This window comes from Rhipicephalus microplus, chromosome X (genome assembly GCF_043290135.1).
Source record: "Rhipicephalus microplus isolate Deutch F79 chromosome X, USDA_Rmic, whole genome shotgun sequence".
Lineage (NCBI taxonomy): Eukaryota > Metazoa > Arthropoda > Arachnida > Ixodida > Ixodidae > Rhipicephalus > Rhipicephalus microplus.
In genome coordinates this window covers 229012495-229032141 of record NC_134710.1, presented here as the reverse complement: position 1 = coordinate 229032141, position 19647 = coordinate 229012495, and the positions used below count along the sequence as shown (strand labels likewise).

The following is a 19647-nucleotide window of genomic DNA, read 5'->3' as shown; positions in this document are numbered from 1 at the left end:
GTTCGGCAGGCAGATGTTCCTCATGCCCTAGACGAGGTGAGCGTTGTTGGTCCTGTCTTTTCAAACTTTATTTTAAGCGAAAGAGTAAGTAATGCGAAGTGGATATTGTGGGTTGTGCAAAAAAGGAGCAATTTTATAGAGCTCAGGCCCTTGGAATACAATATCATCGGTCTCCATTTTACCAACATTTCATTCAATACTTTTTTTCTTCACTCGCAAGTAAGTAACCATTGTATCAGAAACGTGGCTGATCCTTCTTTCTAGAAATCGGTATAGCATAGAAGTGAAACTTGTCTTCACAAAGATAGTTGAGTGTTTATTGTGCAGTGTTTCGCCACAAGGGCGAAAGAATGAATGCTTCACCAACAAATTGCAAAGTCACATGAAGAACGACAAGCAGCTCAAAACTTGCAGTGCAAACCTCAAGCAGAAAGCACGCAGAAAATTAGCATACACAGGACCTGCGTGGACTAGCAACTGTCCAAGCTCGACACTTGAAGTGCACTGCTCAAACACAAAGCAAGACGCACGAAACGAACCCACAGGTATATACAGTACAAGCGCGAACAACTGTCAAGATTCTTATTTCTTCGTGTGTGGGAAGCATAATATTTTCGCAAATGCAGCCGCGGCAGCGAACGAATCGATTCATGCTCTACCGAATCCGGAGTCTGATATAAGGGCACGCGCCGGAGAGACCTTGCTCCGAGGGAGCGGCGCTCATCGAAACGCTTGAGGCGACGACCTTTAGAAAGCGCCCAACGTGACACCTTCGCGCCATCTCCCTACTGATGACAAAAATGCGCTGAAGTTGCGGAGCTCTCAGAACCGACGAACGGTATATGGTGTCTATAAATATCCTGCCATTACCATACGCTTCGTGGCCTAGTGGTTAGCATTGCACGCTTCGCATTGTGAGGCCGCTGGTTCGATGCCCCACAACAGAACATTTCGTTCTAGTTTTTTGCAATCTGTTAGTATATATTTTACGACGTCATATTCGTGACGAAAATACGTCAGTGGAGCCGTGGTGGACCCCGGCATAAAATGCTTTCGTGTTAAAGATATCGGTGTATTAAAAAAAAAAAAAAGGCCTGGGGTGCGGGCTCACTGGCGACCACATCTAGTAAGGCACTCCCCCACCATAACAGGATTTACCAACCTGGTGCAGTACCTCCCACATGTACACACCAATTAACATTCGGCCCTCAGTCCCGAGCGGCTGCGAAGCATCTGACCAAGGCGGTGGTCAGACCTGCGACGCAGCGCAGGGTGCTAAGAATCTCTGGGTCCAGACAGGCTGCTATTGGAATCTGAACTTGGCTACATTTAACGCTAGAACGTTATCTACTGAGGCTAGTCTAGATGTTCTATTCGAGGAATTCATCATTACGTCAGCTTCACTACGCCCACTGCAACCCAAAGGCATCTCCCATCTTCCGGCAGTCAACTCAGTCCTGTGCTTGCTGCTGCCACTTTATACCCTCAAACTTCCTAGTTTTATCTGCCTACCTAACTTTCTGTCTCCCCCTCACCAACTTGCCTTTTCTCGAAATCCAGTCTGGGATCATTGATGACCAGCGCTTATCTTGCCCTCTCGCTTCGGGCTCCTTGATTTTGACTATATATGGTGTCCTTAACACCCGTTTGTTCTCTGATACACTCTGCTCTCTTTTTGTCCCTTAGGATTACACCTATCATATTGATTTTCATTGCTCGCTGCGTCGTCCTCAACTTAAGTTGAACACTCTTTGTAATCCTCCAGCCTCCTTTGGTAAGTACCGGTAAGATTTAGCTGTTATATACCTTCCTCTTGAGGGATAGTGGCAATCTACCATTCATAATTTAAGAATGCTTGCCGAATGTGCTCCACTCCATTCTTATTCTTCTAGTTAGTTCATTCTCGTGATTCGGCTCTGCGGCTATTACCTCTCCTAATTAGACATACTCCTTTACAACTTCAAGTGCACTGCTATTTATATCAGAGTGCTGTTCTCTTCCGAGGTTGTTGTACATTACTTTCGTTTTCTTCAGATTAATTTTAAGACCTAGCTTTCAGTCCTCTTTGTCTAGTTCAGTAATCATGAATTGCCACTGGTATCCTGGGTTACTCAGCAATGCAATGTCATCGGCTAAGCTCAGGTTACTAAGGTGGTCTCCATTAACTCTTACCCCTAGCTTCTAGGCCTCTAAAGAACCTCCTGTAATCACGGGGTAAATAGAACTGGAGAGATCATATCCCTTGTCTTACACCCCTCTTTATCGGTATTCTGCCTCTTTATGAAGCACTATATGATGATAGTTGATCCGCTGTATATTTACTACAGGATGTTTATGCATGCTTCGTCACCGCCCTGATTCCGCAGTATCTGCATGACTGGCGATATCTTCTTTGAAAGAAATGTCTTCTCTTAACCTATGAAGGCGATAAATACTGCTTGTGTGTATTATGAGCATTTTCCTATCGCTTGTTTAATAGTATGTACGTGATCGATTGTTGAGATGCCCATACGAAATTTACCTTGTTCCTTTGGTTAATTAGAATCTGATGTTGTCTTAATTCTGTTAGCAATTACCTTTGTAAATAGCTTGTATACGATGGAGTGAAAGCGGGTCTGCTTTAATGCTTCATGTCTTGTCATCCCCTTTTTTATGGATAAAGATGATCTTGGCATTCTTCCAAGACTACCCTCCTTGCCAGAAGACACTTCGTAAACAGGGTGCCCAGTTTTCCTAACATATTCTGTCCTCCATCTTTCAGCAGATCTGATGGTACCTGATCCTTACCAGCAGCTTTGCCTCTTTGCATTCACTCCAAGGCTTTCTTGACTTCTTCTGTCACTACTGGTGGGATGTTATCTGGGTTACTGCTAGTTCCTACATTATGGTCTAGGTTGTCCCAGCTACTGCACAGATCTCTGTAAAACTCCTCCGCTACTTTAACTATCCTATCCACATAGGTAGTTACTTTGCCTTCCTTGTCCTTTAGTCCATGAATCTGGTGTTTACCTATCCCAAGTTTTCTCTTCATCGCTTTGAAGCTTGTGCCGTTCTTCAGAGCGTATTAAATTTTCTCCATATTATCCCTCCTTACATCGGATACCTTACGCTTATTAATCAACTTCGGAAGCTCTGCCAGTTCTATTTTATCTGTTGTGTATGAGGCTTTCAAGTTGTGACGTTTCTTAATTAGTTTCATCGTCTCCTACGACAGCTTACTAGTTTCCTGTCCAACTACGTTTCTCCAACTTCACTGCACACACCGTAATGATGCTACACAGATTATCATTCATTGCGTCAACGCTAAGGCCGATTTCTTCGGAAAGAGCTGAGTATCTCTTCTCAAGCAATACTTCTTCAAGTCCAGGTGAATTCGAGACATTACCATTCTATGATCCCGGCATCGTACCTTGCCGAGCACTTCCACATCTTGCACGATACCTGTGTGGTCACTCAGTATAAAGTCTATTTCGTTCTTACTTTTGCCATTAGGGCTCCTCCATGTCCATTCACGGTTCACTCGTTTTCAGTAGAAGGTGTTCAAGATTCGTAAATTATTGCATTTTGTAAAGTCTACCAATAACACCCTCTGGCATTTCCAGTACCAATGCCATAATCTCCTACTGCCTGGTCTCCAATCTGCTTCTTCTCTACCTTGGCATTGAAGTCACCCATCAGTATAGTATACTCTGAGTTAAGTTCCGTTTTTTGTTCTTCCACTCACCTCGCTGTTTGCGCGAGCCCCGCCGCGGTGGTCTAGTGGCTAAGGTACTCGGCTGCTGACCCGCAGGGCGCGGCTTCAAATCCCAGCTGTGGCGGCTGCATTTCCGATGGAGGCGGAAATGTTGTAGGCCCGTGTGCTCAGATTTGGGTCCACGTTAAAGAACCCCAGGTGGTCTAAATTTCCAGAGCCCTCCACTACGGCGTCTCTCATAATCATATAGTGGTTTTGGGACGTTAAACCCCACATATCAATCAATCAATCTGTTTGCGCGACATTTGCTGCTGCTTCCGCAAATTGGGTGACTCGAAGTCTTAGTGGTTCACCCACTAGAAAGGCTGAAGACATCGGACCACTTGGCCAATAAGAAACACGGGTGAAAATGTCCAATGGGGAGCACGAGCGCACCACAAAATGGCGCACCCGGTCCATGCCTTGAACACTTCGCAGGGCGAGAAGGTCGAATCCAGTAGAGGGGGAAAGTTGAGCTCCTCTGTGGGAAACATGGCCGCTGACACGAAAGTCACCAGCGGTCCATGACTGCGTTCAGCTACAGTATTCTAGAACCTTCTAGACCACGGCAGTCCAGGTGCTCGATTTCCGAGAACTGCTACGGCGACACTATCCCACGCTTCCAAACCTTCGGTGCTTTATAACAACCCCACGTAGGCACCTATGGCTGAGTGGAGATGTTGACTCCTTGAGGACCGCAACAGTGACGCCGTCTCACGCTGTTCAACTTCGCTCAACAAAGCGTTGTTGGCAAAGGTTCCATCGAGTTCATTGTAACTTAACTAAAGCGAACTGCCCGGCCCACCTGCAGGACAGTGTCAGGCTTCTTGCTTCCGACTGGGCGCTGATATAGGGGTGAAAGCATTCTTGCAGAGTGGCTCATGCACAATGGCGTCTGCTAAGACGAACTGCCGGGCCAAACATAACAGCGCTAAACTAGAGACTCTCATAAATAGGAAGGAAAGTATTTGGTTTCCAGAAGCATGTGGAAATTTTTTCAGCCATATTCACGATAGTTGGAAAAACGCTGCATAATTTGGCATGGAATAACCCATTTATATGTACGAATATTTTAATTAAAGTCATCAAAAACTTATAATAAAAAAGGAATATTAGCTCTATAGCATAATTAGAGTGCAGCACTTCGTCTAGACCAACTAGACAGAGTGATTATGGGAAGACTCCTTGATGACTAGCAAATCATGGTCTCCAAATGCTGAAACATTCACCTCCACACATATTCAATAAATTCAATGCTTCATTACAGAAATTGAGACTTCTTTTGTGACAAGATATGTCCAATCCTTTGTTTACTAACATGATGCATTTCATATACATTGTCCTGTTGAAAAAAAGGGGGTGCAAGAAAAGGAAAAGGTGAAAGTGGAAAAATAAAAGGGATAAACTTGGCATAAAACTTTGCAGTTTTAAGGATTCTTGTATTTTGTTTTTAGTACTGTTTGTATTTTTCTTCTCTTCTAGGAGTGCAGTCTTTACCGCATTTTCTTTTCTTTTTATATGCAATATTTTTAATTGTACAAATTTAATCAAGTCAGTTTACTTCTCCAGATGGCCATCCAAAGCTATCAGCTTCATGCCTTATATCACGATGACATGGGGCTAGTCAAGCTACGTTTATATCGCAGCTTTTCTCCTGCATTCTACACCACACATTGTATCCTTGTTTTTTGTACGACTGAGAAATGTAAACAATTTAACACTGTGGCAAAATAAACATTTTTTGTGAATATTACAGTGTGTAGCATGATCAGCCTTGTGACTGTTTCTTGAAATAGTGCTATTGGTGTCAAAATCATGCAAAGAGTAGACATATGAGACAGACTGCTTACGACCTGCTCCACCACCTCTTCGACGAAGGACACGAAATAACGTTTCAGTGGCTTCCAAGTTACTGTGGCATATTGGGAAATGAACATGCCGATGCAGCTGCTCGATCAGCACACGAAGATGGTGAAGAAGAATTTATTCCACTCTCAAGTACTGATGCTTCAATGAAAATTCGAAAAATTGCTAATAAAGAAGTAAAACCCCTAGCGATGAAACGATAGAGCACATTCTCTGTCACTGCCCTCGCTACAGCGTGCAAACACGGCTGCTAGCTGCTGAGTTAGCTTGCCTTGACGACAGACCCTTGTCAGAACAGTCAGTACATGAAAGCCTACATGATCTGCCTTCGCACAAAAAATCAGTGAAGGCCTTACTGAACTTTTTGCGTGGTAGCGACCAATTGAATAGGTCACAGCACCCCGGCTCACTTTTTTTCTTTTTTGCACGTCTATCTCGCTTTTTCTTTTTTTCTCTCATCCTTCTTCCCTATTCTCTTTTCCCTTAGTGCAGGGTAGCAAACCAGATGCTCCAATTTCTGGTTAACTTCCCTGCCTTTCTCTCATTTTATTTTAATGAAGATGAAGCAGACATGTTCTACGGCTGTGATTACAAGCAAAATAAAAGCTAAGGCAGCCACTTCAAGACAATTGGAATATGTTGCACTAAAGCAAGCACAAAATGATAACTATCATGAGCTACATTTTAAACACATGCATTTATTTATAACTTAGTAGAGTGAAACTTTGGGCTAGTTGGTATTGCATAATGAAGTACGTACAGCACGAACTCAAGACTGGGAACAAAAGAAGAGACACAATTAGATAAAATGAGAAGAGACACCATTAGATAAAGCATCTCATTTATTCCATAAAGTGCCATGAAGTTTCATGCCTACTTGTGCTGTGAAACCTTCAACCGAAGAACATGCCAACACAGAGATCCATCAGTTGCCACGTTCAGCCTAGAAGATTTTATTAGTATAACTATATACAACCTTTTGATTCTTCTTGAGAAATTCTTTTGGAAGTGGAGCAGTAATGCAAATGTAAAAACTTCGTACAGCTGGAGAACCATTCTCATCGATCTGCTGACTTGACAGGATTCTAGAAAAAAAGAATGCAGGTCATACAGATATACATATAAATAAATGCAAAATCATGCCTCCCTCCTACCCCGGTATGCACTGTTCCTCTACTGCTGTGGCTTAGTTATTCTGCAAGGTGAATAATTACCCTATCAAGCAGATTTTTTAGTTATCAGTAACATGGTGAAATTTCAAGATTTTTGGTGCATTGGATGCATAAGTAAGAGCAACACTTCTAAAGAGCAAGACCTCCACAGCATGCATGGCAACAGCCCCTCTTTGTCAAGAGACTTTAGTAGTATACTGTATGTGTAAGCTTGAAAATGTACTGGTATCACTAGTGGCTGACTTAACTACCCAATTCGAGTATGATGTACGTTGGTGGCTCAACCGTGGTCCGTTCAAGCACCACAGAGCATGCTGTCATATATCCTAGAGGTGATGGAAACTAACTCACACGTTTCTGCAAGCTCAGTTTGAAGGTGCTCATTTACCTGAGTCATTAATGGGGCTGCTCAGGCCCACTACCTGTCATAAATCTCACAAAGCCATACTAGTATTTTGCACACATCGCTTAAGGCCACTCACAAACCATAAGCCTGGCACAATTTTTTCAGTGCTTTTCAGATTTATCCCTAACACAAAACAAGAAATGTTACTTTTGTGATGCTACCTTCACAAATCTGATAAAACTGTTTTGCAAACTAAGAGCATAAGGTAGCAAGAAAACATACAGCAGGCATGAATATTAAATTGCTTGCTCTCTCCTACAGTTTTCAAAGCACCCACTTCTTTTTTGTGGACTACGCTACATCAGTGATAACATTATAGATGGCGTGATGACCCACACATAGATGCCATCCACTGAATAACTGACTGCATTATTCACTCAGAAGTGCATTCTTTTAAGTACTTTTACCAAAAAAACACTAAAACAGCACTAATAGCACAAAAAGGTATGGCTATGAGAAGCAAACACACAGGACACTTCAGTATGAATATGTAACAAACTAGCCAAGTCAGCAACTTTATATAAAACCATAGTTGTCAACACACACTGCCATTTCTGTCAACACTCCTGAGTCACTCTTAGGCATTTTAATGAAAGCCAGCAGATATTGAGCATATTCAAGCCTTGGGACCAAGCCTGAATGTGCATTATCCAGCCATGCTAAGTTGTGCACACCCACTATATCGTACATCAGCTTAGCCATTAAATTGTAGCCACATCTTGATTGTGCATTTTGAGGCAATATTAATAGTTGAATACAAAGTGATATCGCCAAGTAACCTAGCTATAGTAGTTATGTGGCATATATATAACAGTGTGAGTGGTAGTTCACATCTTTTAGAGATGCAAACTGCCTCTGCTCATGAGGCACGGCCCATGCACAGCGCACAAACATGTGCTCGTGCACATTTGCAAGCGTACATGTGGTCTGGGCTAACTTGAGGCAAAATGGGAGAAAAAGCATGTCTCTTGATTTTGTTCACATTATGTACTTCATAGAATTTCTAACAAAGTCAAAAATACAGTAGGAGACAACTTGCCTACCTTAACACTTATGCTAGATTCCTCCCAGTCTTTTGAAAGGAATTGCAACACAAGCACAAAAGTGCTGAAGGAAAGGCGTAACATAAAGCAAGGTGAAGAACGGAAAGCAAAGAGGACAACACACATTCTGTTCCTCGCCTTGCTTTACGTTACACCTTTGTTTCAGCCCTTTTGTGCTTGCGCTATCTCTTTCAACATGCACTTTAATCAACTAGCTCAAATAGCTGTTCTTCCTTCCTGTCGCATTAAACTTTTGTCAACGTAGTACTAATAGCCGTATGACTCCAGCCTTTCTTGTGGCTATTAATATATTCAATCCATAGAAAACGAAAGTACATAAAAGAAAATAGAAATTTTGATAGTTTTTCACAAAAAGATCGATGGGTTGCATTTTTAGCAAACAAATATGCTTACCTGGCTAGGTGTGAAGACAGAGTGATGCTGCTCACAAAAGACAATCGGGTCAATGACCAGTGGCACAGGTGTTGCTATTTGAGGTACGGCTGTGGGGAGCACAGGTGGTGATGACAGTGACGGTGGATGCAGGATCACTGAGTGGGAAGGTGGCACTGGAGCCACAGGGGCTGCAACAGGACCTGCTGGGATATCTGGAAATGCCATGTTGCTGGCCAGGCCTGCTTGGTTTGGCCCCGAAGTGATACTACTGCCTTCACTTCCTACGCTGACGCTGGAAGGTCTTCGCTCTACAAAGCCTGGCTCTTCCACTGTGATAAGATGGGCCATTAATAGAAGGAAGTGTCAAATATCTTCTGTAGCACAGGAAAGCATGAGCACAAAGAATGCTTTAGCATTTGCGACCAGAGCTAAAAGCTCAGTGAATTTGGTTTAATGCAGCAAGTGGCAGCAGCATGCAAAACAGCAAGACACTGCTGCCAAAAAAAAAAACACTTAAAGGACAATATCTGAAGGAATAACTCGCTATTTCAGATGATGGAACAAGAGGGGACAAATTCTGGAAAGAATCGAGAAAAAAAGAGTTTCAGAAGCTCGTTAAGTGACTGCAATCAGACATTGCTGTGGGATTTATGCCATGAAAACTGAATCAAAACTCAAGATTGTTATATTATTTGGCCGACCATTAGAGCAGGGCACATTATGTAATATTTACCACTTTAAAGGGTCTGACAACTATTGTAAACTGATCTTCAGTATGCTTTTTTACAGTTTAAAGCCCAAAAATAACATATTTCCACTTCAACAAATAAAATTACTAACATACCCGTTACAGAGACAAGCTCATAAGAGTCCTCCTCCGGAGTTGTTCGAATAGCCTGATCAACAAGACAGTTGCTTTCAAGCACTGAATCCTCTGATGCAACAGCTGGGGGCAAAGTAGGAGGAGTTGGTGGGCGAGGTGGTGGCTTGAAAACCTCTTCTTTCAGACGAGGCAGAAAGCTGTCAATGCGGTCCCATGTGACTGTCCAGAGCTGAGTGTAGCCTGTAGATGAGTTCTCAAGTTCCTCTCCAGCAGCTTGGAAAACTCCAGCGGTGTCCATGACGAGCAGCATGTTTTTTAGAGACTCCGGAATAGCTTCACTCTGTCAAACAGAAAGAACAAATGTCATTAGAATCAAAATAAAAATAATAGGATGCTTCATGAAAAGATGTGTGTATATTTCTTCCAACAATTGCAACAGCAACTTCTGGATATATAGAGATCTGTGCTCTCTCGGCGGCCGCACTGAGCACCAAAGAGGGATGACAAGGACCCTCCTCTCACAATCACATAGCAAATGAACCGTGCTATGCGACTTCAGCACAAAAAAAAAGATGTTCTGCACTCATCATAATGGCTACAAGCAGCACTAACACACACGTCTAAAAGCACAAATGTACCAGATAAAGTTTATGGGAGGATGACCGCCACTATAGCTCAATTGGTAGACTGTTGGTAGCTCAATCGGAAGGGTATCAGATACATTACTCGAAGATTTAAGGTATGATCCTTGCTGACGGCAAGCTGTCTATTTGTTCAGATGAGTTTCTTCACATTTGTATCATATTTATTACAAAGAACACCCTGCATAACTTTCTTGTGTTGATTGTCTGTTAGTTCTCATTAAGGTTGTGTCTAACAAAGAAAAATGAGCCCTTAAATACTCCTTCTTTCACTCGATAACACATAAAATGTACCGTGAATGTGGCATCGCTGACTGTCGACTTACTACAGGAGTTCGCTGAATCAAGCCACAAATCATCTTAATTGACCTCCCGCAAGAGACTACCATCCACCAGCAATGTTAAGTCTCAAAGAGCCCGAGCACTCTCTGCCTCATGTGCCCACATAACATCTCACCACTAAGGTGTCCCCACCATGGGAACAGTGCCATCCCTTGTACTGTGGTGAGTACACTATGACGATTGATGCACAGGTGCCGTGAGTCAAACATGAGTTTTTAGGGTGTCTAAATACCTCCCCCCCTATCAAAAAGAAATAAATGTATTTACGAAAATGGTACTTTCTGCGTCATCCATTTGTTTTCTTTCTTGCTTTGGTGCAGCCAAGTATGGCAGCTGGGGAGCAAGCAAATTCGTGAGCACATACAGGGTCTTTCCCAAAAGTTGCTGGAATTTTTTTTTGTAGTCAGATTCACCACCTGGCAGGGTGGCGCTTCAAGTGCAGAAGTTAGTGGTGGGGCATTGTGACAGGTTTGGTAAATAAAGCCAGTCAGGCTAGCTGTGAAACATTATTCTCTGGAGAGAAAAGGAGGTGAGCGTTTCGTTTGCATGAAAAAAATTTTTTTTCACAAAAACAAAAAAACAGAAAAAGAGGAATGCTAAGATCAGCAAAAGGTAAACTAAGAAGCACCGGCAGTTCTCGTTAACGAGGGGAAACCTCTACGAGTCTAAGAGTTTCTCGAGTTCTTGGGTTAGAGTCCAGACGCATGAGAAGATAGATACAGCTCATTAGCAGTTCACGTTCTTCAACAGTCCAGCGGTGAAGCTGCCGTGGTGGGAGTGCATAAGCTCGGGCCCGTAGCCGACGGCTTGCTCCCGCTAGACGATGTCATCTGCAGCGCTGTCTTCAGCTCGAAAACCAGAACCAGGCTGTGCCAAAAACTAGTCAATAGCCTCGGTGGTGATTGAATGGTCCCAAGGACCCCGTGATTGTCGTCGCCGGCTAGGTGGATGCCTTGACGCCTCGGTACCTGCACCCGATGAGCTCGCACCTCGCACCTTAGCCGCATTCCTCCAAGCACCAGCACGATTTTTCCTCTTCCTCCTTCTTCGATGCCGTGGCTCTGTATTCTGTCCTGCAATTTTCTTGAGGCTTTTCTTCTTTTTCAACTGCCAGTGTTCGCCGCACTGGTGCAGGTAACACACTTTCAGTAGCCCATCTTGCCGCTCCAAATTCGAAAATCACTTGACTCGTGCACTTCACTCACAACAGACATATAAGGTTCAAAACGAGTTTAGTTTTAATTGCCTACAGGCAGTTGGTGAGACAGGTCAAGCCATTGCACAAAGGTATCTACTGCACTCTTGTCGAAAAAAAGAATGGACAAGTTTTTTTGGGGCGGTGTCATGCAATCAAGTTGCGCATAAAACATGAGATAAAAACAAAGCACTAACACTCTAAACGCTTCAGAAACCCTACGGTGATGACACAATGAAGAGGTTCTGGAATGACGACACCTATGAATGCCTATCAAAACCACAAACGGACGACTCGGTGCAGAAAGTGGGTCGAGTATTAGACAGCAATCAGCGTTCAAGTGTTCGGATAATCACGAATTAATGTAGGACACCCAAAACAATCGTTCATAGTATTTTGACGAACAATCATATAATGAATAAGGCCTACATGCAAATGGTACCAAAATCCTGACAAGTGAGATGAAGGAGGAGTCACAACACGCTGATTCTCTCTAAGCCGCAGGTCAAAATTCACATGGCAGCACTGCTCCAGCATCTGTACGAACCTGATCTGCCACCACAAGACTTTTTTTTTTGTCCCTAATAATTATACTGTGAAAGGAACTCCCCACGGAACGCTGAAGACGATAAAAGCATCTTCGATGACCTTTCTCAAGAATGTTTCATAATAGCTTCCTGGGTGCCTTCAATGATTGGGTGAAGCATTGGAAACAGTGCATTAAACCAGGGTGAGAGTATTTTTAAAAGTTCTGAAAAGATTGTAAGCTTATACTGAATAAATTATTTTTTAAAAAGAATTCCAGGAACTTTTGGGACTGACCCTGCACGAGTTACCTTGGTCTCTCTAGATAATCAGTGCTTAGAAAGTGCCAACGTGCAGCAGCAATCTCACAAGCTACAACAACAGATGGTCTACCAGCATTTCAGCAAGATCAGTTACTGTTTACCTGATAGCAACGGTTATGTCGTTTTTTATTTGTTTGTTTATTATGTCACTTAAGAGACTTTGTTTTTGACCAAGCTGTGCTTTATACCTTTAGAAAGTACGATTTGCATAGTACAATCATGACAGCACTAGAAAGATATACTCCCTAAGCAACAAGCCATTCTTTTTTACTAGAGCACCCACGCAATATGTAGTACTCACCAGAAGATCACTGTCTTCAGCATGCATGTACTTGTCCATAAAATCCAAGATTGTCAACCACAAAGCAGTAAATGTGGGTAAGGACAGCAGTGGGTTCAAATGTTGTAAGAATACCTGCCAAGGAACATTGAAAACAAATGTAATGTGAACATATGAACCGTATTAAACTATCTGTATGAAAAAGCACACCCTACAAAAAAAATTTTTAACAAGAACGAACATAATTATCTATACAAATTAAAACCAAGGAACCAAAACAAATAATCTTCATAAAGTATAAAAGTAACACAAAATACAATTTCTTCATGAGGTACACATAGTCCTTTACACTTTACATTGTGTTTAAGTGTAATAAGGAATGCAAGTAGCGTGTATGTAGCCATTAACATTACAAATTACTCCTGCATTTTACAATACCTGTGTTCACTACTGAACCCGATGTCTTCTGCTATTGGTGTTGGCTATTACAGGGCTCTAATACATGCATGTCATCTCTTGCAAAAAACAGTGGATCAAGTTACAACCATGTCACACAATATTAATCTTACCCACTAAACTATACATGGATGCGTTTTCATTGACATCATACAACATAAATGTTGCGAGAGGGTTCAAGCAATAAGTAAAATCATGGGCTTGCTGATTTGAACCTGCAGAACAGAGAAGCTCACTTTTAAGCTCACAATAAAAGTTTCATTAATTGCCTACTCTACTCAGCTTTCCAACTTAGTACACACAACTGTGTCACTCCTATTTGATCATCTCGCCCCCATTTGAGTGCACACAGAAAAAAAAGCTTCAGTAGATTTTGTACATCATAAAGCTTCAAAGATACAATTTAGTGCATCTTAGAAAGAAAAACTAGACTAATTTTTTACCCCTTCTTTGTATTGAAGGGTGATTTTAGTATTCAAAGATACAATTTAGTGCATCTTAGAAAGAAAAACTAGACTAATTTTTTACCCCTTCTTTGTATTGAAGGGTGATTTTAGTATTGGGGGGTAACAAAGCTCATCGAATAGGATTCTGCACAACTTTCTGCTTCTGGTCTGGACTAGCTTTCGCCGATCTACTGCACTCTTTGTGGAGCTGTCCCAGACTGCATTTATCATAGAACCCAATGAGAATACATGTAAGCAACCAAACTGCACGTAATCTGCGGATGTATTGTCTGCAGATCCCTCCTCAACTTTATCAGAGAAAAGAAGTTACTATATATATAGCGGTATCATAAGCTGGACATCCCAACATCCACAGAATGGCAGCACCTGGATTCATGTGATGTTTACATGTGCCGTAACAGGAAGATAAAGTGACACCACCCCACCACCTTTTGCACCTTGTTCTGACACTGCATCGGAGGCATTGAATTCCCTGCTTTCATATTACGAGAACTAGGTGCCCCCTAATTTTCCAGAAGTTGTTTACACTTTTGTCTTAAAACAAGTGACTGGCTGCATCTCAGCCAAACCACAAGCACTGCTGCCCATCACCATCCTGCTACGAGATCTGACATACAGGTGCGACTTATCAGCCAAGACCAAGAGCACGAAGCCATGCAAGGTGAACTGAACTATTGCTGGTCTCTCAATATAGGCTTCCCCTTTCATTATGGTTTTCCCCAAGCTGTGTAAATGTTATTTGTGGTGGCACTATTACTGAAGCGAATCAACCCCTTAAGTTAAAGAACTAGTCCCGGTCTCCACTGGCCCGAACCGACTGTCGTTGCTATTGGTAACGAAAAGTTTGTAGGGGTTACAGCTCCGAGTGCTAGGAATGTCTTAAAGGAGTTTGCAAGTGACTGTTGCTTTACTAGCAAACGGACATTCATAAGGGTTGGGAACATGCATTAATTTGAATAAATAATTTCTATAACGTACATATATAATGTTACACCTGTTTTATGCTATATGACACAGCATAAAATTTTAAAATAAGTGTCATTACTTAAAGCTTGAAAATGAGATTATATACCAGATGTACTTTGTGGACACACATTGACAAAATGAATACATAGCAGAGGAGTATGAATAGTGAATTTTGAAACTGAATAGAATACACATCAAATGGTATGACCCCAAATTGAAGAAGAATTGAATAGTGTTCAAACAGTTTTCAAATAGTAAGAGAACCATTTTCAAAACAGTCCAACAATTCCACAATATTCTTTGTCAAATATTCACAAACTGTCACCAAAGAACACTACAGCCACTTTTAACCAACTAAAAAAAACACAATTATGAAAACTGATGTAGGAGCCACCAGAGCTACGGAAATATTTTGTAACTGTAGGCTGAAATACAGCAGTGACTACAGTAATCAAGATGATACTTCCTAGCCTGCTTTTAAATAAAATTGAGACATTAAAACTAAGAAATTTTGAATCAAACAACACATGGCCTCAGCACCGAAAGCATGTAAACATCTGTGGTAGACGATGTATTTGGAAGAAACATTTACACAAACACAACACTTGCGTCTGTTCATGAAGCCGAATGCAGTCACAGTCCTCACCTTTAGTTATTACATGATGAAGACAGGGACTGATTAAAGAGACGCAGCTGCAGCAATGCTGTAAAGAAAACTCAGTTTTTCACAGTATTGTAAAAACTGAGTTTTCAGAAAAGAAAAAAAAACACCTTCATTTGGTAATCACTATCTGCAGCCTCATAAAAGCTTGGGCTGCATGCACATTGGCAATTTTGTGATCAAAAAAGGAAAAAAAAATTTGAGCTCTCGCAATGTTTTGTTATATTGGGGCTCTCCTGTCTGTGCTGATTATTCAAAAACTTTTTGGTATTTTGAATACCTATGTACTATTCGATTCTAGAACTGAATCGAATAGAATACTGTTCGATAAGTTACTCGAAGTTTCTCAATAGTCGCACACCCCTAATACATTGGACTTACTTTGCATAGAAGAGTAGCACCTCTCATCCTAGTCTCTTCCATTCCAACTGGGTCATCAGGGCTCACATTCTCCATCAGCTTGGACAAGAGGGGAAAAAGAACCTAGACAGAACAGTAAGGAGAAAATGCAGAGATTCGTACATACTAATTACACGTGTAGGTCCATTCCACATGTGTGCCAAAAAGAACAGCAAAGCCCACATATGCTGCTTTCTGCCTATTTGAGCACAAGTGAAATGAAAGCATTGTGGCTGAACAAGAACAGGAATTTATTTACTGCATTTAAAGACTGCAATTAGCCAATATCCGATAGAACATAAGGCACCATTTTTACACCATGTGATAGCAGTAGCAGTGAAAATGGCACAACTCTGCTCACTGCAGGAGCACATTCATGAACATTATGAGCCTCTAATCTGCTGTACCACATCTATTTTATTTCTGCATGTTTTCTCACTTGCCAAGAATCTTATTATAGCAATATCTGTGCTTTTGGTATCGTCAAAGTATAATTTGAGAAAAATCACTCGTCTCTTCAGCATCCATGGGCGTTAGCAGGAAGGTGCAAAAAGGGCCCTTGCCCCCCCCCCCCCCCCCTCCAGCTACACCAGCACTTGCCCCTCCCCCACCGCAATGCAAGACGAGCTATGCCTCACTTCAACATGCACAATTTACACGATTCACCCAGGTAACTCCTGATTTTACTAGCACAGGCATAAATAATACAAAATGCAGTCTTAACCTCACTATGCAAAGAAAAATAGCAACAAAAGACAGCAGTTCTAAAATTTTCTGGCCTCGAAGTATTGCATGCAGATGTATTACACAAGTAGAACACAAGTCACAGACAAGCTATTGTAGTGCCTTCAAAGCGACAGCACACCTTGCTTCACACTAATGCTTTTTTTCATGCTTCTCTGAATGCATGTTCAAAGTTTCGTAGATAAAGTCAGAAAATTCAAAATTGAGCGCTTCTACTTTTCTTTCTTTTTTTTTTTTTTCAGAAGAGCTATTATTAGGTTACACTTTGACATGACACAATACCTATTACAACTGGTACATTTTTCAAATGAAGGACAATATACAATAAAAAATCATCAACATTCCTTCTTGTGGATTAGTTTTCAACTGTTTACTATATACCACACAGAAAAACGTGTACTACAGTCGGACCCGTTTATAACGAACTTGAAAGTGCCGCAATAAGTGGTCGTTATATCAGTAGTTTGTTCTTTATGGACTCGCCCATAAAAACATGCACTTAGCAACCAAACCAGTTTTCTTCCTCGCATTTTTGTTGAAAAGTGCTAACAACCCTCTACTCCATTATCATTTTCACTGGTATAGCGCACCACGACAAGGACACACACACAGGAGAGATTCACACACACACAGCGCTTTGAAATGATGAATCCCAACCAACTAGCCCGGCAACGTGCCTTAGCAAAGTTCTACTCCATTAAGAAGTTAGGCATTGCCACGTCTTAAGTGATGTCCGTTTACTCACGAGTGAATCAAACCACATTCGCAATGAACTCGCATTGTTTCACTGAAACGTGGTACCACTACGTCGAACCAATCATCCCTAGCTAGTTGCGTGCAGCGCGTCACTCACCTGGCTCTCATCGTCACATGCCGTGTTGTTTTCAGTCCAGTGCATGCATGCATTTGTGCGTTCTTCGTGCATGCTTCACTTGGGATTGTGCTCGGGCGCGATGAGTAGCTCTTTTCCTCTAGCACAACGAAGACGAATTTTGTAAGCGATGCGCACAAGTGCTCTCACACGACGTGGCAGCGGCGAACATGCAAACGTTGGCATGACGCACTGGTACCGCCGTCACTCTGCCGAGCAGATATCTGCAGATGAGTGTGATCAGGTTGCCGGCGATGTGACAATATGGCCTGCTCATCGCCACCGGCCACCTCGCCATCGCCGTTTTCTGATGCTTATTCGTTAAGCCACCGCAGCAACCGCGAGGAAGCTGTTATCACAAATCGCCAAGTCTCCGCGGTGCAGCTTGAAGCATCCGAAACCTGCATGCAGTGCTCGACGCAGTCTACGATATCTTCGTCGCAAGTAAACTGCAGCGGGGCATGCGAGAGCGCGCTCTTATCACATGCTTTAAAGGGCCTGTTTTAACATTTTAACAAAATGTTTAACATTTTTTCGCTTCGTACGCCCTATATTTTGAACGTGACTGTGTCGGAAGTATTTGTTGTAAAAGTAGAAGGCTTCGAAAAATGTCGGCTGTATATGGAGTCAGTTTCAAAAGGTAGCATAAGAAAATCGTAATTGCACCGAAATGTGGTCGTTATAACCGATAGATCATTATATCTGGGATCGTTATAAGTGGGTTCGACTGTATAGTATATTTTACCTGCAGCAACACGTTTCTATGATGCCAACAACTTTTTTGATTCCATGAATATGTACCAAAATAGCAAAAGGGCTCTACATTATGCAATGCAAGATGTTCTAAACAGCTGTTTAAAACATGCTGTGTAGGCACAACATGGACTTTATGACACTGACACCAATTAAAGTAAAGACATACCTTGTTGAAACAAGCTTCCCACTCTGTAGCTGACAATGCCTGGAGGTCGTGAACCAGCAGAGCACGCTGCAAGTATGTCAGTGCTGATGTGCGGATCTGTCTCCTGGTATCGCAGCACAAACGTGCAATGCCTGAAAAGAAGAGTAAATTATCTATAATTATGAATATAATCAAATAGTGCAAGCTCAAGTGTATAGGATGCAGGAGATTTCAAATTCTAAACATACCTACATATAATAATTCTGGCACAAGAAAGACGTTCACTTTTTTTGTATGTTTGGGATTATATTATGAAAGCACATTTCGCCCCTAGATTGGACACCCCATCCTCGAACATGTCCAAATACCTACAAGCTAAGCAAACAATGACACACCTTGCAAGAGTGGGCACCAGCACAAGTTCCAAAGAGTTGGCTGCTGATTTCCCCTTGCCAGCCTGCTTAGATCTCCTGAAACTGGCAGACCAGTGGATGATAAAACAAGTTCAGGAACCAATTCCCCCGGTTGCAATATTGATGCAGCCCTTGTGTGCAAAGTATGCATCAGGTCCAAAAGCTGCAAGAAAACAACACAATACGAAATTGCAGTAATTCAAATAGTTCTAATTTCGTGTCATTGGTTGCTCATATTTCATTAAAAACCACACTAATAATCATAAATGCAGAAAAGCTCACTCTACCTAAACTACTGCCAAGCACTTTAAAACAAAATTAACACCACTTAAACAAATAGTACAAACTGTAATAACCATAGGGAGAATGTTCTGTAATATTTAGAGTGTCGAGGTGGAAAAAACAGCATACTTTTAGAATCACTGACCTCCAAACGTTTTTCTAAAATTGATCAATATTGCCACAAGGCAGTCATTATTGCTGCATGGGTGGCCGAACATGTCAGTTGAGATCAAATATGAAATGAGGATTCTAGGCAAGGGTTGTGTGTGTGTGTTGGCGACACATCTGTTGAAACTTAGAAAAGCAGAAACGTTTGTGGAACATTATTTTGTAATGTCTATTTTGATGTTAAATGACTGTGACATTGCATCTTGACATATTGTGCATGTGTCTGTTGGCTAACTTACCATCTGACAAAGCCACAAATAAATACAGATATAAATTGACATATGTCCCATGTTTCTTGTTTTATATGAGTCACTTGTGCACTTCATGCCCTCTCTGAAGCTGTGCCACCTTGCCAATAAACTCTATTAAACTATTGCAATGTATGTGGCATTAACACAATATAGCAACAGGTTATATCCTGAAGCTCCTGTAAGATCACAGGCTGAAGATGACAACCAGTTTACCTTTATTATAGAACTAAAACTACTGAAATTCAGCATATCACTGCTTGCATATCTTCCGAACTTAAATATGTGGTGCTCCCAAAAATAAACTTCTAATCTTGCCATTTGCA

General features: G+C 41.8%; 1 protein-coding gene across 4 annotated transcripts in view; it reads right to left on the bottom strand.

Moving 5' to 3' along the window:
- Nucleotides 1–6423: 6423 nt before the first annotated feature.
- garz (Sec7 domain-containing protein garz) overlaps nucleotides 6424–19647 on the bottom strand; it is a 106559-nt gene continuing 93335 nt past the window's right edge. For 2 of the 4 annotated variants that reach the window (XM_037435934.1, XM_037435936.1), the window contains exons 28-34: nucleotides 18606–18786; nucleotides 18232–18362; nucleotides 15677–15778; nucleotides 12767–12880; nucleotides 9461–9779; nucleotides 8635–8945; nucleotides 6424–6684 (exon numbers count right to left, since the gene is read on the bottom strand). In XM_037435934.1, the coding sequence (XP_037291831.1) occupies nucleotides 6658–6684; nucleotides 8635–8945; nucleotides 9461–9779; nucleotides 12767–12880; nucleotides 15677–15778; nucleotides 18232–18362; nucleotides 18606–18786 (1185 nt within the window). In that variant the 3' untranslated portion in view covers nucleotides 6424–6657. Of the gene's footprint in view, nucleotides 6685–8634; nucleotides 8946–9460; nucleotides 9780–12766; nucleotides 12881–15676; nucleotides 15780–18229; nucleotides 18363–18605; nucleotides 18787–19647 lie in introns of all 4 variants that reach the window. The other 2 variants (XM_075878744.1, XM_075878742.1) reach the window with 1 other exon arrangement.